The sequence below is a fragment of the Symphalangus syndactylus genome, chromosome 11 (genome assembly GCF_028878055.3).
Source record: "Symphalangus syndactylus isolate Jambi chromosome 11, NHGRI_mSymSyn1-v2.1_pri, whole genome shotgun sequence".
NCBI classification, from domain to species: domain Eukaryota; kingdom Metazoa; phylum Chordata; class Mammalia; order Primates; family Hylobatidae; genus Symphalangus; species Symphalangus syndactylus.
Window position 1 is genome coordinate 21386723 of NC_072433.2, and position 24572 is coordinate 21411294.

The 24572-nt window shown below is 43.6% G+C and overlaps 1 protein-coding gene across 1 annotated transcript in view; it reads right to left on the reverse strand.

Moving 5' to 3' along the window:
* TXNL4B (thioredoxin like 4B) overlaps positions 1–24572 on the reverse strand; it is a 65903-nt gene continuing 41331 nt past the window's right edge. The window contains exons 4-5 of the mRNA XM_063611716.1: positions 16404–16513; positions 1–418 (exon numbers count right to left, since the gene is read on the reverse strand). Coding sequence (XP_063467786.1) covers positions 348–418; positions 16404–16513 — 181 coding nt within the window. The 3' untranslated portion in view covers positions 1–347. The remainder of the gene's footprint in view (positions 419–16403; positions 16514–24572) is intronic.

A 24572-nucleotide genomic window follows, 5' to 3' on the forward strand; every position in this document is an offset into this window, starting at 1 on the left:
TTTTCTCACGTGTCATCATAATTATATACTTCAATATTCATCCCTCAGATCGGCCTTGCTCTAACAGCCCTTTTCACGGCATAAATGCATCAATGTTTGCTTATGGGTAAACACAAAGGATATTTTCAGGTTTTCACATCAGACAGTGCTTCAGTGCTCAGGGCTTATGTATCTTTGTGGTCTTCTGTAGAATTCCTGTAGGTTCCCAGAAGTGGTATTGCTTGGGCAAAGGTTATACACACTGAGCATGTTGATACTTACTGCCAAATTGCCATGAGAGAGGACTGTCCAGCTTTGTAAGGGAAGGCCTCTTTCCTCTTACGTTGTTCCACATGGGAATTTCAATGTCACTGGTCTGGAATAAGCTGTTCTTCCTTCTCAACTTTTCCACTAGGAATAGCTTGCATTATGGCTCCCCCTTGGTTTAAAAAAAAAAAAAAAAAAGAGAAAAGAAATGGAGGGTTTAGCAAGTTACTTTGGGCTGCAGCCAGAGTGATTGCCACATGCATTTCTCTCTTTTTCTCTCCTCTCTCCTACCATAGGCTCAGTTCTGTATCAGAAAGGGCTGAGGTTCGTACATGCACCACCTTCCTTCAAAGGGGCAGGTACGTCAGGTCATATACACTCAGTATTTTGAAAGAATCCATTTCCCCACTGACTTTCTGATAGGCTGCTTCTGGGTCAAGTTCTGTAGCCAATACTTTTTTTAGTCTGTTTTCCCCACGAGGAAAACATCCAGTCAGAATGGCAGTCTCAAGGACAAGTGGGGAACTGTGATGTAGCGTGGAGATGATTTGCTTACTTCCATCTTGGAGGCCAAGGGTGTAACTTGACTAGCTCAGTAGCTTCCTGGTGGTGCTTACTCAGTGCCCCTGGGTAGGAAAATCAAGTTGGCAGGACACCGAGGACTCACTCAGCTCTGCTCTCAGCAGCAGATGGGAGGCACGGGCTCCATCTGGAAGAAGACCTTGCTTTTGCACTCCAGCTGGTTTGCTGCCCACAACGCTGGCCAGCCTTTAATAAGAGAAGGCAGGCCGGGCGTGGTAGCTCATGCCTGTAATCCCAGCATTTTGGGAGGCCGAGGTGGGTGGATCACGAAGTCAAGAGATCAAGACCATCCTAGCCGCTGGGCATGGTGGCTCACGCCTGTAATCCCAGCACTTTGGGAGGCCGAGGCAGGCGGATCACCTGAGGTCAGGCGTTCGAGACCAGCCTCACCAACATGGAGAAACCCGTCTCTACTAAAAATACAAAATTAGCCGGGCGTGGTGGCACATGCCTGTAATCCCAGCTACTAGGGAGGCTGAGGCAGAAGAATCGCTTGAACCTGGGAGGCAGAGGTTGCGGTGAGCCAAGATCGCGCCATTGCACTCCAGCCTGGGCAACAAGAGCGAAACTCCGTCTCAAAAAAAAAAAAAAGACCATGCTGGCCAACATGGTGAAACTCTGTCTCTACTAAAAATAGCAAAATTTGCTGGGTGTGGTGGCATGCACCTGTAATCCCAGCTATTTGGGAGGCTGAGGCAGGAGAATCACTTGAACTTGGGAGGCGGAGATTGCAGTGAGCCAAGATCGTACCACTGCACTCCAGCCTGGCAACAGAGCAAGACTCCATCTTAAAAAATAAATAAATAAAAATAAGAGAAGGCAGAAATCTGCATGTTTTGTGGATCATCTCCAGTTTTTAAGACATGAACTGATATTGTGCCAGTCCATTGAAACTGGTTTGTGGGCCATATGTGAATTAGGGCTTCTAATTTAAATCCATACTGTTAACAAAAGACCATGAGATTTGCTGAAGCAAAAGGGAGAACTTTGTTTTCTGAAGGCAGTCTGCAGACTGGGGAGACACAGGCTTTGGTGTAAAATGAAAGTGCGCTCAGAGAATGTGTGAGAGAGTAGGACGTTATAAAAGCAAGAAACCACCGGAGAGGAGTGAGGAACAGTCTTAAGTGTCTTGCTTTGTCACCCATGCTAGAGTGCAGTGGCACAATCATGGCTCACTGCAACCTTGACCTCCCAGGCTCAAAGAGTCTTCCCACCTCAGCCTCCTGAGTGTGCACCACCATGCTTGGCTATTTAAAAAATTTTTTGTAGACATGGAGTCTCACTCAGACTGGTCTCAAACTCCTGAGCTCAAGTGATCCTCCTGCTTCAGCCTCCAAAAGTGCTGTGATTACAGGTGTGAGCCATTGTGTCTGGCCAGGAACAGTCTTGATTGGATGACGTTTAAGCCCCAAATCACCAGTGTCTTCATTGGCTGGTTCCACATGGTTGGTCAGTTGGGACCTGGTGGTCTGCTGGTGGTCAGTTCGGGAATTTCCAGGTACGGTTGTTTTCAGGCACTGTTCTTTGACTTGGTTGCAGAAAAACAGATTTTGCAACACTTTCCAAGGACACAGTGTTACCACTCCCTCACCCTGCCATGGCCTCTTGGTTCTGCTTTTAACTTCTGAGCCTCAGGGAGTCCATCTTGTCTGTCACCTGGGGGTATAACTCGTCATTTTCCCCCTTTTGGTAGAAACTTGCCATAGGCAGCACTGATGACCATTTTATGCTCTATCACATATTGTTGCCAGCATGGTGTGGCTACTTGCCCTGGGTCCATCTAGTCCCCTGGTGGGACTCATGTGGCTAAGAAACTTATGACAATTGAACAACTTGGGCCAAGCAGAGTGTAAAGTGAGCAGACACCTGCTAGATATATATATATATTTTTTTGAGACTGAGTTTCACACTTGTTGCACAAGCTGGAGTGCAATGGTGTGATCTCGGCTCACTGCAACCTCCGCCTCCCAGATTCAAGTGATTCTCCTGCCTCAACCTCCAGAGTAGCTGGGATTATAGGAGCCTGCCACCACACCTGGCTAATTATTGTATTTTTAGTAGAGACGGGGTTTCACCATGTTGGCCAGGCTGGTCTCAAACGCCTGACCTCAGGTGATCCACCTGCCTCGGCCTCCCAAAGTGCTGGGATTACAGGCATATCTAGTAGTTTTACTTATATATATTAACTATAATTTTAACTCTTAGTAGCCCTAATTTCTAGTGGAAAACTTAGGAAGTGATGTTGAATTATTTTATATCACTATTTGTAGATGAAAACCATTTTGTTTCCTCAATTTTTTATTAACAGATCTAAATATATTGTTTTCTATACCATATAGGTGACTTAGACATTCTATGATTACCTATTATTTAACATAGCATGATTTTAAGATTTTTAAATTAATAATTTGAAATGATGACACAGGTACCCTTCCTAATGTTTTTTTCTGTCATCTTGCATCTCAAGTGTCCATGTGGCACCCAAGGACAGCTATGAAGGGCAGGCCTTGTTGGGGCCACCAAGTATAGAGCTCAGGACAGGACAGAGTTGTGAAGATAATGCCTGGAGAATCCAACCCATCCCAGCATGGCAAGGAGGCAAAGCTGGGCCAGGGAGGATGGGGCCATATTGCGCTTGGTTCTGCCTTACAGCTGGTGATCAGGAACTGAGGACATGTCCCCAGGTCCCACCATGGCCAACCTGTCCAGACCCTAGAATCCAGATGCTCAAAACCGAAAAGAAGCTGACAGTAAGATATGTCCAAGGCTTTGGGGAGCCCAACAGCCAACCCTCACAGCTTTAGCTCACAGACAAAACAACAGTTTTATGACCTTAAAACATCTACAGGCTGGGCGCAGTGGCTCACACCTGTAATCCCAGTACTTTGGGAGGCCGGGGTGGGCGGATCACGAGGTCACGAGATTGAGACCATCCTGGCCAACATGGTGAAACCCTGTCTCAACCAAAAATACAAAAATTAGCTGGGTGTGGTGGCATGTGCGTGTAGTCCCAGCTACTTGGGAGGCTGAGGCAGAAGAATCGCTTGAACCAGGGAGTCAGAGGTTTCGGTGAGCCGAGATTGCACCACTGCACTCCAGTCTGGGTGACTGAGTGAGACTCTGTCTCAACAAAAACAAAAACAAAAGCAAAAGCAAAAACAAAAACATCTACAGAAACCACCTAAACCTGTCTGACCAGTACATTCAGGCAAGAAGTCTGAGTCAAATTTAATATGGACAATTCTGAAGACATTTAATTTTGCCAACAATTTAAACTAGTTTTATTTACCAGAGATTACTAGAGTCACATGAGCTAAAAAGCATTTGAGTTAGTTTCTATTTTTCTGATACAGTATTTTGATTTAAGCACTTACTTTTTCATTAAGCCAACTAATTAGAGCTCTTTCATATATTTTGGTAGTGAAATATCACATACACATGACACATATAAACATACAGACAGAAGAAGATTTTATAGCTTTACAAGGTTCTTCATTTGCCAGTTTTCAAATAGTTTTTCTCCCCCCTGCAGACAGACTATCAAGCTCTGAGCAGTTGTTAGCTAGGCAACCTGAAATTTGTACTCTCAAAGACAGGACTTCTTTGGTAAAAATTTACATTTCAAAGACACAGAACTTAGATATAAACACCATTATTTGCCAAGACAAAAAGGGGTAGGTAAAAGCCCAGTCAAGACAAGCTTTCCAGGAAAAATGTCTTAAACAAATTTAAGGTTTCTTATGTAAACTTTAAGACATCTTCCTTGTTGGAAAGTTTCTAGTGGTTTAAGTGCGGGGATACAGATGCCTTTACAAATGGAGATTTTTTATATGTGTAAATTTATTTTACAAAGAATTTCAAAATAGCCAGCTAAATTCCAGAAAATATTTTGGAGACCAATCTAATTAGACTGGTCTTTTTAAATTAGGTTGTTTCCTGATTAGATTATTGAGCCCTTTAACAGGGTAAAAGCAGTCTTTTCCATGCTTGGACTTAGGAAGTCTATTTTTACCTGAGGGCCTACCTTTTATAAAAACTTTAGTTAGCTTGTTTTTTCTTTTGAACCAAAGGTACCTTTTCAAATAGTTAACCAAAAGCAATAACCCTTAACCAAGGTTATGACTTGGTTAGTCAAAGATGAACCAGGCATCTCCAAGAGGTGCAAAGCAGTCCTCACAAGATCCAGAACTACCCCAAAGTCAGCCCAAAGATAAAAAGTCTTTTTAGCCACAAATGGAATACAACTTATACTTCTAACTGGCCATATTTTCTAGGATCTCAGCTTCTCAGCTGAGCACCTATGCATAAAGGCCCAAAGGCCCCATATGCCCCATAGAAGGAAAAAGACGGGAAATCAAATCATGTTTTAGGTTATGTTTTAGCTCTTTAATTTTGTCAAGAGAATTTCCAAGGCTAGCCATGACACTCCTAAGCGTTCATGGAAGGAAAAAGGATCAATAACAAATCGGTACCCAAAAAAGGTCAATAGTCAAACAATTTAAAACAAATGGGATTGCTTCCCTGACTGGGAATGGAACCTGGGCTACAGCCACAAGAGCACAGAATCTCAGCCACTATACCATAGAGTGGAGGGCTTTTTGTAAATCCTACAGAGGATCAAAAGCAGGCAGTTTGAGCAGAAAAATTATTTTAACTTTGTTTTAGATCATGTTTTTGCTCTTTAATTTTGTCAAGAGAATTTCTAAGGCTAGCCATGAAACTATTAACTGTGTTTATATTTTAACTTAATCTTTTTATAAATACAAAGAAGGCATTTGTTTAGAATGAGAGATCTCTAAGATATTTTTAAAATTTAGGAGGGTAATTTAAAGGATCTGTTTTCTGGCCATTGACATTTAGAATTTTCAATGATGTACTCATTTCAATAACGGCACAATCCAATAGCCTCTTTATGGAAAGTCCAGAATGTAATTTTCCAGATGTAGAGTAAGTTTTTTTTTTTTTTTTTTTTTTAACCAGTTAAGAAACAGGTGTTTCCTGGAAAGGGTATAGAAGAGGCAATGCCAAATATCCCCCTACGCAAAAAAGTTCACTCCCAGGAATAGGCTAAGTTGGCAAAAGACTCTTGTTGCCACAGATGGTTAAAGATGATGGTGTTTGTGCATATGCTGCCTCCAGCAACCTATAAGTCTGTGGGGGGTGGCCAGTCACAGACCTGTCAATCTGTGACACTGGGCAGACCCTCTTGGAATTGGACTTTCCCAGGACTAACCAGGCAACGAGGGTTGAGACGAGAGAAGCCCCACAGTGACTTCTTTTCTTTTTTTTTTTTTTGAAATGGAGTCTCACTCTGTCGCCCAGGCTGGAAGTGCAGTGGTGTGATCTCGGCTCACTGCAACCTCCGCCTCCTGGGTTCCAGTGATTCTCCTGCCTCAGCCTCCCAGGTAGCTGGGACTATAGGCACGTGCCAACACACCCAGCTAATTGTTTGTACTTTTAGTACAGACCGGGTTTCACTATGTTGGCCAGGCTGGTCTTGAACTCCTGACCTCGTGATCTGCCCACCTTGGCCTCCCAAGATGCTGGGATTACAGGTGTGAGCCACCGTGCCCAGCCCCCACAGTGACTTCTTAAGACAAACTCCTCCAAGAACTTGACATGTTCAGAACAAAATGTGTGTTGAAGCCAGGCACTGCCGCTCGTACCTGTAATCCCAGCACTTTGGGAGGCCAAGGTGGGAGAACTGCTTGAGCCCAGTGAGGTAGGAGAATAGGGTCTGGAGATAGGGAACATAAGGCTGATTCACGCTGACTTCCTAGAACTAAATCAAGTGGAAACACTTCAGCTATGACAGGAAATACCCTCTTCATTTACATAGGGCATACACTGAGTAAATGACTTTGTAACTTTACTTCATCCTCTTCATTTACATAGGACATACACCAAGTAATCAATGGAAACCTCTAGAGGGTATTGAAACCCCAGAAAATTCTATAGTGGAGGTCTTGAGCCCCTGTGCTCAGGCCCGCTCCCACCCTGTGGAGTGCACTTTCATTTTCAACAAATCTCTGCTTTGTTGCTTCATTGTTTCCTTGCTCTGTTTGTGCATTTTGTCCAATTCTTTGTTCAAGACTCCAGGAACCTGGACACCTTCAACCAGTAACACCAGGAGTTCGGGACTAACCTGGGCAACACAGTGAGACCCTGTTGCTTTTTTTAATGTGTGTACTTTTATTGGGACAGAAAAGAGACCTTGTCTCTATAAAAAATTTCAAAATTTGGCCAGGTGTGGTGGCAACCACCTGTAGTCCCAGCTACTCAGGAGGCTCAGGTGAGAGGACTGCTTGAGCCCTGGAGGTTGAGGCTGCAGTAAGCCATGATTGTGCCACTGCCCTCCAGCCTGAGCGGCAGAGCAAGACCCTGTCTCAAAAAAGTATGTTGATTGGAACCACAAACTGAGCAGTCTGCAGGGCTGGCTTGAATAGGCAGGCTTCTAGGGGCTTAGCCTCGTGTTCTACCCCTCTTGGTGACAGAACGACACAGGAAGATGAAGACAAAGGAAAACACTATTTCAGTCAGTTAAAGGGATTAAACAATAAGAATATTCATACCAAAAACTACCAAAAAGCACACCAGAGTTCTATACCCAAAACTAGTCACACAAATCCTTTTCTCCCTGAATAAGTCAGTTCTCTGCTGCTAACAAAGACATACCTGAGACTGGGTAATTTATAAAGAAAAGACATTTAATGGACTCACAGTTTCACATGGCTGGAAAGGCCTCACAATCATGGTGGAAGACGAAGGAAGCGCAAAGGGATGTCATACATGGCGGCAGGCAAGAGAGAGCATGTGCAGGGGAACTCCCCTTTATAAAACTATCAGATCTTGTGAGACTTACTATCAGGAGAACAGCACGGGAAAAATCTGCCCCCATGATTCAATTACCTCCCACTGGGTCCCTCCCATGACACATGGGGATTACTACAATTCAAGGTGAGATTTTTGTGGAAAACACAGAGCCAAACCATATCACTCCCATTAATCGAGATTATGTAGAGGAGATAAATGGTTATTTTTTCCTGTCTGCTCAACTGGGTTTCACAGGAAGACAGGCTGGGAGCCTGACTGTTGAGGAATTCTTACCCTTTTGCCCATTGTCAAACCCTGGGTTCCCTTTACCGTGGCTTCTAGAAGAGCAGAGAGCCTGGCCACAGCACCAAAACTGTAGGGTCCAAGGGAAAGCTTCCCCTTTGCCTTCTGAAAGTTCACTGAAAAAATCACCTCACAAAGGAGTTGAGCAGGAGAAATGGCATACAGTTATCCACGTGCACACAGGGGAGAACCCCAGATTACCCCCTTCCTGAGAAACAAAAAGTCTCAAGGAAAAACTCACCACTTCATCGAGGAGTGAGAATATCTAGCTGAACAGAACTCAGGACCGGAATTGGGTGGGGAGTCTGAGACTCAGGAGAAATGCAGCCAGTTGTCTGCAATCTTGGAGGAGCTGGAGGGGCTCAAAGGGCTTTTGCTGGTACCCTCAGGGTCCTTGCAATGTTCCAGGCAAAGACAGTGGTGGTGAGATGGAAAAAATGGAGGTGGAATGCAAGTGGGGGAGCAGGGAGATACAGGGGTCTCTGTTTTAGAGACATTGGTTAATTGTTGTGGTTAGTCTCCTTTAAAAATTTAGAGAGACTGCCAATTGCGTTTGGAGCTTTCAAAAATGCTGATTAAAGGAAAACCTCTTAGTATTTTTGAGAAGTCCAGACTCCTCTTTGTTCTAATTGTGTACATAGTTTAATTTAGATGCATCTCTCAAGTCGATCTTGTCTGGGGGCAAAATTTGACAATACCAATCCTTGGTAGTGATTAGTAATGTCCATGAACCAGGAGCACCGGCAGAGGACTTAGGGGTATATCAGGAAAACGGCCCATCCCATCTAGGGGTGGGGCAGGAGGGCACCAGGCGGTGTGCTATTGACCCCAAACTCACTGGGTGTAGGGTGGATGTATAGACATTGGAGTCAGCCTTGTAAGATTTACCTAACCTCTCTGAGGCCCTGTTTTCTCAACTGTAAAAACAGTGGTTTGGAAGGTTCAATGATATGCTAACAGCAAATTTTTAAATTAATTAATTAATTAATTTTTTTTGAGACGGAGTCTCACTCTGTTTCCCAGGCTGGAGTGCAGGCAGTGGTGCGATCTCAGCTCACTGCAACCTCCACCTCCCGAGTTCCAGCGATTCTCCCACCTCAGCCTCCAGAGTAGCTAGGATTACAGGCGCTCGCCACCATGCCCAGCTAATTTTTTGTATTTTTAGTAGAGATGGGGTTTCACCATGTTGGCCAGGCTGGTCTCGAACTCCTGACCTGAAGTGATCTGCCACCTCGGCCTCCCAAAGTGCTGGGATTACAGGTGTGAGCCACCCGCAACAGCAACTTTTAAAAAGATAAATATTGGCCGGGCATGGTGGCTCACACCTGTAATCCCAGCACTTTGAGAGGCTGAGGTGGGCAGATTACTTGAGGCCAGAATTTTGAGACCAGCCTGGGCAACATGGCGAAACCCCGTCTCCACTAAAAATACAAAAATTAGCCGGGTGTGGTGGTGCGCACCTATATGTAGTCCCAGCAACTCGGGAGGCTGAGGTAGGAGAATCATTTGAACCTGAGTGGTGGAGGTTGCAGTGAGCCAAGATGGTGCCACTTCACTCCAGCCTGAGCGACAGAGCAAGACTCTGTCTCAAAAAAAATAAAAGGATGCAGGCTGGGTGCAGTGGCTCAAGCCTGTAATCCCAGCACTTTGGGAGGCCAAGGAGGGAGGATTGCTTGAGCTCAGGAGTTCGAGGCCAGCCTGGGCAACATGGTGAAACCCCATCTCTACAAAGTATACAAAAATTAGCTGTGCATGGTAGCACATGCCTGTAATACCAGCTACTCGGGAGGCTGAGGCAGGAGAATCACTTGAACCCGGGGGCCAGAAGTTTGCGGTGAGCCAAGATTAGGCCATTGCACTCCAGCCTGGGCAACAAGAGCAAGACTCTGTCTTAAAAAAAAAAAAAAAAAAAAAAAAAAGATGCATATTATGTGCCCATCACATTACATACTTATTAGCTGTGGGTGATCATGTAAATTTTGTGTGCCTCAGTTTCCCAATGTGTAAAATGGGAATAAGGACAGCACCGATCTCAGAGGGTTACTACATGGATTAAATGTGAAGTGCTTAGAATAGTGCTTAGCATATTCTAAATTTGTAAGAAATGTTAACTATTATTTTTGATATTTCTGATTATCACAAATGGGTCCTGAAAATAGATATTAGTATACCCATAGTTACAGATAAAACAAGGGCTTTGAGAGATTAAATAACTTCCCTAAACCATGAGGCCAGGATTCATTTAGAACTGGAGCCCCCAGGGTATGAGCATCTCCTCCCGATGCAAGCTGTTGGCAGGAAGTGTAGGTGAACCTCTCCATAGGGCTGCTTGAGTGTCCTCACAACATGGCGTCCAGCTTCTCCAGAGTGAGTGATCTAAGAGGGAGCAAGGTGGAAGCTACAGTGCCTTTATGACCTAGTTTTGGAAGTCACACATCATTACTTATGCCACATTCATTCTAATTTTATTTATAGAGACAGGGTCTTGCTCTGTCACCCAGGCTGGAGTGCAATGGCATGATCACGGCTCACTGCAACCTCCTAGGCTCCAGCAATCCTCCCACCTCAGCCTCCTGAGTAGCTGGGACTACAGGCACATGCCCCTAGGGCTCCCTAAGTTTTGTATTTTTTTGTAGAGATTGGGTCTTACTATGTTGCCCAGGCTGGTCTCAAACTCCTGGGTTCAAGTGATCCTCCAGCCTTGGCCTCCCAAAGTGCTAGGATTACAAGCATGAACTACTGTGTCCAGCCTCATTCTACACATTGGAATAGAGTTGCTAGTTTAAGCAAAACTAAAACAAAAGGATGCCCAGTTAAATTTGAATTTGAGATAAACAATGAATACACTTTTAGTATAAGTCTATCGTCTATCCCATGCAGTATTCGGGACATACTTATTCTAAAATTTATTTGTTGTTTATCTGAACTCAAATTTCATTTGGTATCATATATTTTCTCTGGCAACCCTATGTTAGAAGCAAGTCATTTAGTCCAGCCCACCGCTCAAGGGAAGGGCTTCCACTTTTGTTTTCTTTTTTTCCAAGCAAGCTGGTGAAGAAAAATGTGGTGGCTTCCACTTTTGAAGGGAGGAATGTCCAATAATTTGTGGAGGTATTTTTCAACCACCACAAGCAGGGTTTTGAAAAAGTTCACCTGGTTCTGGGGTCTGTGGATAATTGTATGCGAGCCCAACAGGATGAAGTAGTAGTTCAGGGACAAGTAAGGTTTTCTTCCAAATGGTCTTGCACATTTTCCAGAAATCACACACATTATCTTATTTGAGCCTCAGACAGCTCTGTGGAGTAGGTGAGGGTGGCAATTACAATCCCCATTTTACAGGCAAGGAAAAAGATTAAGCATCTGCTCCAAGGTGATATGGGCAGAAATGGTGGAGGGGGCAACAAATTCCCCTAATCTCAAGTCTGGCATTTGTTCTGCTCCACCCAGTCATGTCCTGACAGAGTACTGATGTCTCCACTATATAAGATGTCTTAGATTCATTTTCTATCTTCTGCCATGTTGTTATCTCAAATAGGTGATGGGATTTGTGGATCCTCACAGCAGTGCTGGGTGATGACAGAAGACTATTGGAGAAGCTGAGGCTGGAGGGCAGCTTTCTCTCCCCACATCCACCAGCTCTGAGATCCATCTTGGCTGAGATCATGGGCTTCAACCCAATCCTCAGACTGGAGTGTCAACTGGTTCCAGAATGCTGACAGGAACCTCACTCATTTTCACTAGGAGGCCATCAGCCTCACATGAGAAAGCTGAGGAACAGTCAGCCCAAATAGATAATTACCCTCCTGTAATTTGTATAATTTGTATTATAAGGAATTTTAGGTTGGGCATGGTGGCTTATGCCTGTAATCCCAGCACTTTGGGAGGCCAAGATGGGCAGATCACTTGAGGCCAGGAGTTCTAGACCAGCCTAGGCAACATGGGGAAACCCTGTCTCTACTAAGAAAACAAGTATCAGCCGAGCATGGTGGCGCATGTCTGTAGTCCCAGCTACTCAGGAGGCTGAGGCAGGAGAATTGCTTGAACCTGGGAGGCAGAGGCTACAGTGAGCCAGGATCGTGCCACTGCACTCCAGCCAAGGTGACAGAGCAAGACTCTGTCTCAAAAAAAAGAAAATTTAGATATACAGAAAATCTGAAAGAATAGTATAATAGATATCCATACTCCTTCCACCTACACTCAGTAATTCTTACTATCTTTTCCCTGTTGGCTCTGCCAATCTTTTAACCTATTTTTATTGTGTATTTTGATTCACTCCTAAGTATTTTGTAACCTGCATTATTTAAGTACATGCTCCTATGTAACCATAAGTCTATAATCACACATAAGAGAATTAACCATGATTTGCTAATATCATCTAACACTGAGTTCATGTTCAAGTTTCTCCTGTTGAATCCAAAATATCTTCCATATCCAATCAAGGCTCATCCATATGCCTCTTTAGTTTATTTATTTTATTTATTTATTTTTATTTTTTGAGACGGAGTCTCGCTCTGTCGCCCAGGCTGGAGTGCAGTGGCGTGATCTCGGCTCACTGCAAGCTCCGCCTCCCGGGTTCACGCCATTCTCCTGCCTCAGCCTCCCGAGTAGCTGGGACTGCAGGCGCCCGCCACTACGCCTGGCTAATTTTTTGTATTTTTTAGTAGAGACGGGGTTTCACTGTGTTAGCCAGGATGGTCTTGATCTCCTGACCTCGTGATCCACCAGCCTCGGCCTTCCAGAGTGCCGGGATTACAGGCATGTGCCACCGCGCCCGGTCTATTTATTTTTTTTTTTTGAGAGGGAGTCTCACTCTGTTGCCCAGGCTGGAGTGCAATAGCGCAATCTCTGCTCACTGCAACCTCCACCTCCTGGTTCAAGCGATTCTCCTGCCTCAGCTTCCCAAGTAGCTGGGATTACAGGCGCCTGCCACCACACCTGGCTAATTTTTTTTGTATTTTTAGTAGAAACGGGGTTTCACTATGCTGGCCAGGCTGGTCTCAAACTCCTGACCTCAGGTGATCCGCCCACCTTGGCCTGCCAAAGTGCTGGGATTACAGGTGTGAGCCACTGTGCCCAGCTAGTTTCTTTTAATCTAGAACATTAACCTCTCGTGAGATCAGCCCAGTTATCTTGTAGATGGCTGTTTTAGTCTGTTCTCATGCTGCTAATAAAGACATACCTGAGACTGGGTAATTTATAAAGGAAAGAGGTTTAATTGACTCACAGTTCAGCACTGCTGGGGAGTTCTCAGGAAACTTACAATCATGGTGGAAGGGGAAGCAAACATGTTCTTCTTCACATGGCGGCAGATTGAGAAGTGCAGAGTGAAGGTCGGGGGAAAGCCCCTTATAAAACCATCAGATCTCATGAGAACTCACTACCATGAGAACAGCATGAGGGTAACTGCCCCCTGATTCAATTACCTTCTACCGGGTCCCTTCCATGACACGTAGGGATTATGGGAGCTACAATTCAAGATGAGATTTGGGTGGGGACACAGCCAAACCATATCAATGGTTCCATGTTCTGGATTTGCAGCATAAAGACATTTCCTGATTTTCAGTATAGTTGGATGTGGTCCTGTGACCAAGTTCTATTCAATGACATACATGTGAAAGTATTGTGTGAAGTTTCTGGAAAGTCTGCTGCTGCCTGGAATATGGGTATGATGGCTGGAGCTCTGGCATCCATTTTAGACCTAAGGATCAGGGTCACTCTGCAGGGATGAGGGAGGCAAGAGCTGGAAACAGCTTAATGCTGCCACTAATACCAGCTCTGTCTGCCTACTTCCCTACCTTTTTTACTTAAGAAAACAGAACCTTGTGTGTGTATGTGTGTGTGTATGTATGTGTGTGTGTGTGCTTTTAATTAAAAATTAAAAAAAAAAATTTTTAGACGAGGTCTCACTTGCTCTGTCACCCAGGCTGGAGTACACTGGCATGATCATGGCTCACTGCAGCCTCAATCTCCTGGGCTCAAGTGATCCTCCCACCTCAGCCTCCAGAGTAACTGGGACTACAGGTATGTGCCACCACACCTGGCTAATTTTTGTATTTTTTGTAGGCATGGGGTTTCACTATGTTGCCCAGGCTGGGACCTTGTGTGCTTGAATCCCTGTTAAGTCACAGTCAAATTTAATCCTAGCTAATAAAGAAGCCAGACTGAGGTCTACTATAGTTTTATATTTGCTTGGAAGAGATGTTATGTGCTTCCTACTTGGCTAAAACATGTTTCAGGATTTCTCTTTTTCCTCCAGGTACAGATCTCTGGTCCCAACACACCATAAGAACATTCTGAGACAATAATGTTACCTACCCTCTAGTCTGGGCCACCTGTGATGTTGAATGAGTCTTGGCAGCCAGGGAAAATTTCTGTAAGAGCCTTGTGGTTAGACACGTAGGAAATAAAGTCACTGTGGCTTGTCACATGCAAGAGGACAGCAGGGGACAGGGCATAGTGGTGTGTGTGCAGGAACAGTGTGGGAATGATCTGGAATTTGTGAAATACCCAGGCAGCAATACAAGGAAGAGGCTCCAAAGGGCAGGGCTTCAGGAGAGGAAATGGATAAACACTGCACTTCTTGCATTACTGCCAGCCACGAAGAGGTTTCCTGAGTGCTGAAAACCCCATCTGGAAAGTGTCCCATAGGAAATGAAAGGAGTTACAGTGTGTGAAGGTCACCTGGCTGCTGCACCACCTGCCACCCCATTAATCACTTGAGTTGGTGGGTACAGGAACAAAGCTGTGGGCAGAGGGTCAGAACACTTCCTGTCTGCCCCAGGCACATGGAAGACATTCTCCTGAGTAGTAACCTTGGCACTGCCTTGGCTATTTGAGAAACTGGCCAGTTATTTCAGTCACTGGGTATTTGAGAAGCTGGCCAGCCTTTTGAGCTTCAACCATTCTCATAGATGTTGAGTTTGCAGTTCTTAATGGATCTAGTGACACCTTCCTACCTCAGCAGAGCAAAGAAATGCAGATCCCAGGTTTGGGAACCTAAAAGAAATTACTCTGAGTAGGTTAGAATTTCACCTCTATCTGAGATCCTGATACAATCATTTAAAAATAAAAACACATATATACAAATATCTATACACACATACATATGTGTGTGTGTGAATAGGTTGGCCCATCTTCATGTTCTTTCACTCCCTTGTTCTTTCAAACAATCATTCCCTGAGATGAGTTTTCCAGTATCTCTCAGTCTCTCCGAAGAACAGCCTGCCAGCATCCAGTGGATCACACCCTCTGACAAGCCCAGTGCCTCTTTTGTGGAGAGGGGATTTGCTTTGGGGTTTGGCAAGTTTATGCAAGTCCTTGATTTCTTGCACTGACTGCTGAAAAGCAGAGCTCCATTTAAATTCCATTCCTTCTGGAGATCTGTCCTATGACCAGGGTGCATAGTTCAACTCCTCTCTGCATCTGGCTGGCACCCAGGGCACTCTTGCCCAAATGCTTTGTCAGGTAGTTTCCTTGATCTATTTCCTAATGTGCTTCCCAGCCATGGTCCACGTGGTTTCTGCCTGCTCCAGTGCCCCCAAGGTCAACACAGGGGTCATGCTTGGAGAAAACCTCCAACTCTTTGCAGCCTCAGGCTTCTCCAGCCTTGGGTGCCAGTGCTTTAAGGTCCTCCTTATCCTCTTTGCTGGGCATCACTGCCTCAGTCATGGTTTAAATCTGATACACAAGGTTCTTAATGGGCTTCCATAGCCATGTAGAATTGACACCCTTAGCCTGGCTAATGTGGTTAGCTAGCAAGTTTGTTATCCCTTCCAGGCAAGAAATGCCTTAACCCAGTGAAAGATCTGTCTCCAGATGACTCTTAAAAGTGACTCTAATGGTGAGCCCTTGATGCTGATTATGTGAAGGAATCTTTTTTATTTTATTTTTGAGACAGGGTCTTGCTCTGTTGCCCAGGCTGGAGTACAGTGGCACAATCAGAGCTCACTGCAGCCTCTCCCAGGCTCAAGTGATCCTCCCCACTCAGTCCCCTGAGTAGCGGGAACTACAGGTGCATACCACTATGCCTGGCTAACTTCTTATTTTTTTATTTTTTGTTTTTGTAGAGATGGGTCTCCCTATGTTGCCCAGGCTCACCTTGAACTCTTGGCTTCAAGCGATCCTCCAGCATGTCCTCCCAAGTGCTGGGATTATAGGCATGAGACACTGTGCCCAGCACATGTGAGGGAGTCTTGAGAATTCTGTGTAGTTCATCATGTGGGAGAGGTAGCACCCCAGGGTGGTCAAGGGCTTGGCCTGGGTTTGAATCCTGGCTCCTGTCTTTACTAGCTGTGTTACCTTGAACAAGTTACTTATCCTCTCTGTGCCCCATTTATAAAAAATGGGGTTATTAGATAATAAAAAGACCCAATGCTTATGGGCTGTTGAAGAATTAAATGAGTAAATACACAGAAAGCACATAGCACAGTGCCTGGCACACAGAACCCTCCCAATGTTACCTGTTATTACTAGGAGTTGACTGGCTTTTCTCCTCAAGTACCTGCAGGGCTGGTTCTGCGGACAGCTTTTATGCTTCTGAGGGCTGGATCTTCTCCACTGCAGATAGAAGCTGACAATACAGGCATTACTTACTTGTGTTACAGTTTTTATTTCTGCCCCTACTCTGAATTCTTTGAAGGCAGAGACTATGTTTATCACCCATTCATTTCAACCAACCGGACGGAGCCTCTGTTGTATGCCAGGCATTGCTGGGTATAGAGATAATGGTGAATGAAAAAACACCGATGTGGTCCTACCTTGTTTCCCGGGACCCATCCCACAAACATGGTAGGTTGAAGAAATTGCGGAAGGTTGATATGAATTCTTTTGAATATAGAGTCAGTTTTTACACTCATACTAATGTCCTCATGCCTTTGACATCTGACCAGTTTCATGCTGGGAAAGGCAGCATCTCTTTGGAAGTTTTGACAGGTTGTGTGGGTTTCCCATCTTGGTTGGCTGTCTTTGCTGACAGGAAGCTAGTCTGAGGATAATACTTGATTTAGCAGCCTGGATCTTGGAAGTTCTTCATTTACAAACTGTCAGGGATGATCCTACTTTTAAGAAGCTTTTAAAAAGCTTAAAATATCAATGTGTATGGTACAAAATATCAATATGTGTGTCTCCAGTGGCTCAGTTTTGGAGAAGAGAATTGCTGACCATAAGGGAGTGCAACTGGGAAGCAATGCCTATGTTCCAGGCACCGCGGGAACTTGTAGCCCCTGGTCCTGGTGACTGTGAAAAAAGGAGAAATTCTAGAAATAGGTGTAATCATGTGAATGTCTTTGTTTAATTTTCTTATCAAGATAAACTGCAATTCTGAACAACATGTGCTGTTCTGAATTCAACACTCCACTCTCCATTCTGTTTGAAGGTCATGTATACTCCTGGGAAAATCCAGGGTTCTCATTTCATGGCTACTGAGGTATTTATTCCCACACTATTTAAATCAATTAAATAAAATATCATTTACAATAACATAAACATCAAATGCTTAAGAATAAATCTAACGAAAGAGGTGCCAGAGGTCTGTATCAATATGAACAAGACATTAAAATTAAAGACAGCCTAAATAAATGAAGAGAGATGCTACGTGCATTACACGAAAGACTCAACAGAGTCAAGATGTCAGCTCTCCCCAAAGTGATCTGGAGATTCAATGTAATCCCAACAAAAATCCCATCAGGACATTTTGTGAGAATTGGAAAGTTGATTTTAAAATTTACATAAAATGGAAAAGACCTAGAATAGTCAAGACAAACTCTGAAAGAAAATAAAGTTGGAACACTTATAATACCAGATAGCAAGATTTAGTATAAAGTTCCCATTATTGGCCGGGTGTGGAGGCTCATGCCTGTAATGCCAGCACTTCAGGAAGCTGAGGTGGGCGGATCACTTGAGCCCAAGAGTTCAAGTCCAGCCTGGTCAACATGGCAAAACCACATCTCCACAACTACAACAACAACAAATTGGCTGTGCGTGGTTGCGCGTACCTGTAGTCTCAGCTATCCATGAGGCTGAGGTGGGAGGATCGTTGGAGCCCAGGAGGTTGAGGCTGCAGATCGTGTCCCTGCACTCCCACCTGGGAGACAGTGAGATCCTGTCTCAAAAAAATTTCCCATTTGTGAACCCCCAAAATTTGAGACAGGTCTCAGTTAATTTAGAAAGCTTATTTTGCCAAGGTTGAGGACGCACACCCAACACAACCTCAGGAGGTCCTGATATATGTCCAAGGCGGTCAGAGCACAGTTTGGTTTTATACATTTTAGGGAGACCTGAGACATCAATCAACATATGTAAGATGAACATTGGTTCCGTCCGCAGAGGCGGGACAACTCCCAAAGCCAGGAGGGGGCTTCCAGGTCATAGGTAGATAAGAGACAAATGGTTGCATTCTTTTGAGGTTCTGATGAGCCTCTCCAAAAGAGGCAAAAGGATATGCATTTATCTCAGTGAGCAGAGGGGTGGCATTGAATAGAACGGGAGGCAGGTTTGCCCTAAGCAGTTCTCTGCTTCACTTTTCCCTTTAGCTTAGTGATTCTGGGGCTTTAAGATAGTTTCCTTTCACACATTATTATTATTATTATTAATTTTATTTTTTTTTGAGACAGAATCTCGTTCTGTCACCCAGGCTGGAGTGCAGTGGTGCAATCTCAGCTCACTGCAACTTCTGCCTCCCAGGTTCAAGCGATTCCCGTGCCTCAGCCTCCGAGTAGCTGGGACTACAGGCACCCACCACCATGCCCAGCTAATTTTTTGTACTTTCGTAGGGATGGGTTTCACCATGTTGGCCAGAATGGTCTCGATCTCCTGACCTCATGATCCACCCGCCTCGGCCTCCCAAAATGCTGGGATTACAGGCGTGAGCCACCACGCCCAACCCCCTTTCACACATTATTAAGACAGTATGACAATGGCTCCAGATTAGACAAATAGACTAATGGAAAAGAACGGAGGATTCAGGAGGAGGCCAACACATATATAATCACCTGATTTACAATAAAGATACCACTGGAATTCAGGGACAAAGGATGGTCATTTTAGCAAATAATACTGGATCGATTGCATGTCTATATGGAAAAAATGAACTTTTCTCTCACATCATATATCAACATTAATTCCAAATGGATCATAGACCTAGATTTGAAAGATAAAACAATACACTTTTAGAAAAACATATAGGAGAATATTGTCACAACCTTGTAGGCAAAAATTTCTTAATCAGAACACAGAAATCACTAACTATGAAATTTAAAAAACTGACAAATTAGGACTATTTAAGATTAAGAACTTCTGTACTTCTGTTCATCAAAATACAAGATTAAAAGAATTAAAAGACAAACCATGGAATGGGAGAACATGTTTACAATACATTTATCCAAAAAAAGACTAGTATTCATAATATTTTAGAAAAAGACAACAAATATACAAGGAGAAGACATACTGTAAAGAGGATACCTAAGTGGTCCAACACAAATCTAAAAAGTGCTCTACATCATTTGATATTGGGGAAATGCAAAATTAAAGCCATTATTATTATTATTTTTATTTATTTATTTGTTTTTTGAGATGGAGTCTTGCTCTGTCACCCAGGCTAGAGTGCAGTGGTGCAATCTCGGCTCACTGCAACCTCTGCCCCCAAGGTTCAAGCGATTCTCCTGCCTCAGTCTCCTGAGTAGCTGGGACTACAGGCCCGTGCCACCACACCTGGCTAATTTTTGTATTTTTAGTAGAGACGGAGTTTTGCTATGTTGGCCAGGCTGGTCTTGAACTCCTGACCTCAGGTGATCCACCTGCCTTGGCCTCCCAAAGTGCTAGGATTACAGGCGTGAGCCACTGCACCCGGCCTCCATTATTATATTTTACTACACATATGCAGAATGGCAAAACATAAAAAGTATTGGCAAGGATGCAGAGCAACTGGAACTTTGATATACTGCTGATAGGAGAGTTTATTGGAAAACTGGCAGAATCTATTAAAGCTAGACATATGCCTATCCTATGACACAGCCAGGTACGTATCCAAGAGAAATGAGTGCAGGTAATCACCAAACGATATATGCAAGAATGTTCATAGCAGCTTGGTTTACAGTAGCCCCCAGATGGAATCAATCCATACATCCATCTACAGAAGAATGAATAATCAATTGTGCTTTAGTCACACAATGGAATACTTCTCAGCAATAAAAAAAAGAAACTAATGTGACAACATGGATGTTTCTCACAGACATTATGTTGAAAAAACAAGCCAGAAACCAAGAATGCCTACTATTTGATTCTATTTATACAAAGTTCAGGACCAGGCAAAAGTATTCCATCATGACAGATGTCAGGACAGTGGTTACTTTGGTAGGGGTGGGGTGTGGACTGAGAGGAACCCAAAGGAGTTTTCTGGGGTGCTAGAAATATTTCATACTATAAAGATTCATTGAGATGAACACTTAAGATCTGGTGTTTTTAGTAAATGATGCTGGATCAATTGTACATTCAAATGGAGTCAAATGAGTGTGGTCTCCTTAACTCACTTCCCTGTGTGTATGCAAGCTATTAATAACAGCAAAATTAAAGTACATGTGATACCTCCTTAAGTTAGGAGTATAATATAGCATTTAAGATTTTTTTTTTTTTTTGAGACAGAGTCTCGCTCTGTCACCCAGGCTGGAGTGCAGTGGCACGATCTTGGCTCACTGCAACCTCCGCCCCCCAGGTTCAAGCGATTCTCCTGCCTCAGCCTCCTGAGTAGCTGGGATTACAGGCACACGCCATCACACCTGGATAATTTTTGTATTTTTAGTAGGATGGGGTTTCACCATGTTGGTCAGCCTGATCTCAAACTCCTGACCTCATGATCTGCCCGCCACGGCCTCCCAAAGTGCTGGGATTACAGGTGTGAGCCACCGTGCCCAGCCTAAAATGTTTTAAAGAGTTTCCTGCAACATGGAAAATGCCTACAACACTGCGTGATGTAGAAAGTAAAAAGTTCCTCTTCAAAATTTCCCTTCTTGTTAAAGAATAAATCATAAGTGTTAGAAATAATAGTTTCTTTTAAAAACTAACTTCCTTCAAGCCTCCTTGCTTTGTGCTAATAACTCTTTGTTAAGCCCTATCCTATGTAGCTGTTAAATGTAAGAAAATAAATACATTCTATGTCCCTGTACTTTAACCAAGATATCTGTGCTAGACGTGTGCACAGGCATGTCACAGCTTGCAGCCTATGCCCCTTCCTTATTTGGGAATGTTATTACTTTTCTAAGTCTTTTTATAAGCAACTTCCTCTTTTCCTTTGTTCTCCTCTGCCATTACCTCTTTAGAAAAAGTTTTAAACCTTTAGCCAACCGGGTGCTGCCTAGACTGTCAGGTCCAGTTCCAGCCAATGGAATCAGGACATAGCAGTAGGGTCTGGATGGGTCAGATATAAATGTTTTTTACCTCCTTTGTTCAAGTGTGCTCTTGTCTTTGTTCCATCTGTGACAGGCACCCTTTCTGCAGAAAGTAAAAATTGCCTTGCTGAGAGAATTAAATTTATGTTCAAGTGCTATTTCTTTATGGCACCAGGGAACAAGCATTTTGCATTTCTAACAGGTGAAAAGGTTAGACCAAAAAATTCTATATAAAGAATGATCAAAATTGTGTAAAAGTATGCACAGAGAAAATCTGGAAGGAAGTAACACTAAAGTGTTAATGATTATTGGTTGTCTTGAGGTGGTGAAATTATCGGAGACTTATTTCTTATTTTTATTTTTTGGTAGCTTACAAAATTTCAAGACTTTTGTAATGGCAGAGTGAACTTTTTGTTTTTTTGAGACAGGGTCTCACTGTCACCCAGGCTGAAGTGCAGTGGCATGATCATAGTTCACTACAGCCTCAACTCCCAGGTGCAAACCCCTCAGCCTCCAGAGTAGCTGGGACTACAGGTGTGTGCCACTGTGCTTGGATAATTTTTTATGTATTTTCTGTAGAGACGGAGTTTTACCATGTTGCCCATTTTATTCCATATGGTCTCCTACTCTTGGGCTCAAGAAATCGACCTGCCTTGGCCTCCCAAAGCACTGGGATTACAGGCATGAGTCACTATGCCTGGCTGGCAGAGTGAACTTTTAAAAATCATTTTTTCCTTCTAAAATCAAAACTCTCCCCTTCAAGCTCCTCTGTCAACTGCTGTCCTGGCCTATTAATATTTCAAGCTTTCCTGCTTTCTATTCTCCCAACAAAATATATTCCTACTTTCCTTGGTGGAGTCTTCTGACTTGCTATCTCCCATCTTGACTTGTCCAGTGAAAGAGAGAAGCCTTTTGGGCTGGATTCTGTTTCTCCTCAAGTTAATGAAAGACGCCCAGGGTAGGAAGGCTGTGTGTGAATGCTCCCCTGTTGCCCAAGACAAGGGGTTAGAGTAATAGAGTTCAGAGTATCTTCAGAGGGAGAATGTGAATTTTCACGTACCTGGTGAGTAAACAATTGTTCTACAACAGTGGTGAGAAATGTTTCATTTTAGACACCCTAGGAGGGCACCAGTCCAAGGAGGAAGTCTCTCCCTCCATTTCATAGGATCAGCGTTCTCCCCGCTTCCCTGAGGACCCACAGAGCTGCAGAAATAGAGGCCATCTCTTCCCTCTGTGGAAAAGTAGCAGCAACTGGACAGAAAGGAAAAAAGAAGCCTGGGGTTGTGACATTTGCAAGACTCTAGATAGAAGACTGTGAGAGGCTGAGATTTGACAGTTTCTGTGGGGAGGGATGATGGACTGGATGAGGTGGGAGGGGGAGGAGGGCATGAGGATGCCATAGGACAGAAGTGTTCCAGGTTTAGTGGAATCCTTCACAGTCTACAGTGCGGGTTCTCTTTGGAAAACGTAGGGTGTAGCTCCCTCCTTCTGGCCATTGAAGGAAAACCTGGGTGGCAAAGCACAGGTAAAGACAAGCTGTGACAGAGGATAGCAGAAACCCAGGGACCTAGGGAGCAGAATTCTAACACCTTCACCCCAGATTCAGCCAGAGCAGCTCCATTTCCATCATTCCAAACACCAGTTCTACTGGTTAACATTTGCTACCTAATGAGTCTTCCTCAAGCTTTGTAGCTTAGAATAGTCATCTTTTATTTAGCTTATGATTCTGTGGGTCAGCAATGTGGGCTGGGCTTAGGTGGAGGTGATTTTGGTCAGGACCAGTTTCAGCTGATCTTGGCAGGAGCTCACTCAAGCATCTGTGGAGGGCTTCTGGGAAATTGGGGCTGGCTGTCTGTCAGCTGGGATGCGTGGGTTCTGCTCTATGGGGACCTTTCATTCTCCAGCAATGGAGGAATAACTTGGGATCATTCACAGGGCAGCCCCCAGATTCCGGGTGCTGTAAAAGCAGTCAAATCCCAGTTCACAAGCATGTTTCAAGACTATCCTTGTTACATTTGCTACTATTTCAACATAGTCACAGAGCCAACCCCAGATTCCAGAGGTGGAGAAATGGGCTCCTGCTTATGACTAAAGAGCTGCAGTCTATTGCCTCGTACCTGCAGGGCTGGGGAGAAGTTATGGATGCTTGAAATGTAGATTCTCACATCCCCACACAGACCTATTGGATCCAATTCATGGAAAAGCGGCCTCTCACTATGTCCTTCGGGTGATTCCCTCCTCCTTCATATTTTAAAATATTTTATTTGATACTTATAAAATATTATATGTGACATATATGTGTGGGCATATATGTGTTTTATTAAAAATAAAGCACAATAATATAATGTATGTTAATGAACCTACTACTCAGCCCAAAAGCTGGGTCATTAACAATTTATTTATATTTACCTAAGTGTCTTTCTCTTATGCCTTCCTCCTACCTCCTCATGAGATATAACATTTTACATTTTGGGTTTTCCATTCCAACAAGAAATTTAAAAATACAGTTTTGACTCTTTGATATCTATGCCTGAGCAACTTACTGCTGAGTCTTCTCTTTCTTTCTTTTCTTTCTTTCTCTTTTTCTTTCTTTCTTTTTCTTTCTTCTTTCTTTCCATTCTTTCCTTTCTTTCTTTCTTCCTTCCTTCCTTTCTTTTCTTTCTTTCCTTTCTTTTCTTTCTTTCTTTTCTTTGTCTTTCTTTCTTTCTCTTTCTTTCTCTCTCTCTCTTTTTTCTTTTTCTCCAATAAAAATAAGTTTACTTATTTACTTCTTGATTTTTTTGTGGTAAAATATTTATAACATAAAATTTCTGATTTTAACCATTCTGAAGTGTACAATTCGGCAGCATTTATTACACCAGCAATGTTGTGCAACCATCGCCACTATCAGTTTCCAAAAATTTTTCATCACCCCAAACAGGAACTCTGTACCCATTAAGCAATCACTTCCCATTTCTTGCTTCTCCCAGCCCCTAGTAAAGTCTAATCTACTTTTGTTTCTATGCATTTGCCTATTCTAGATACTTTATTATAAGTGGAATCCAGTAATATTTGTCCCTTTATGTCTGGCTTCTTTCACTTAGTATGTTTTCAAGGTTTATTCATGTTGTAGCATGTATCAACTTCATTCCTTTTCATACGTGAATAATATTCCATTGTATGTAGATATCAGTTTGTTTATCCATTTGTCTGTGGATGGACGCTTGGATTGCTTCTACCTTTTGGCTATTGTGAAAATGCTGCTATGTA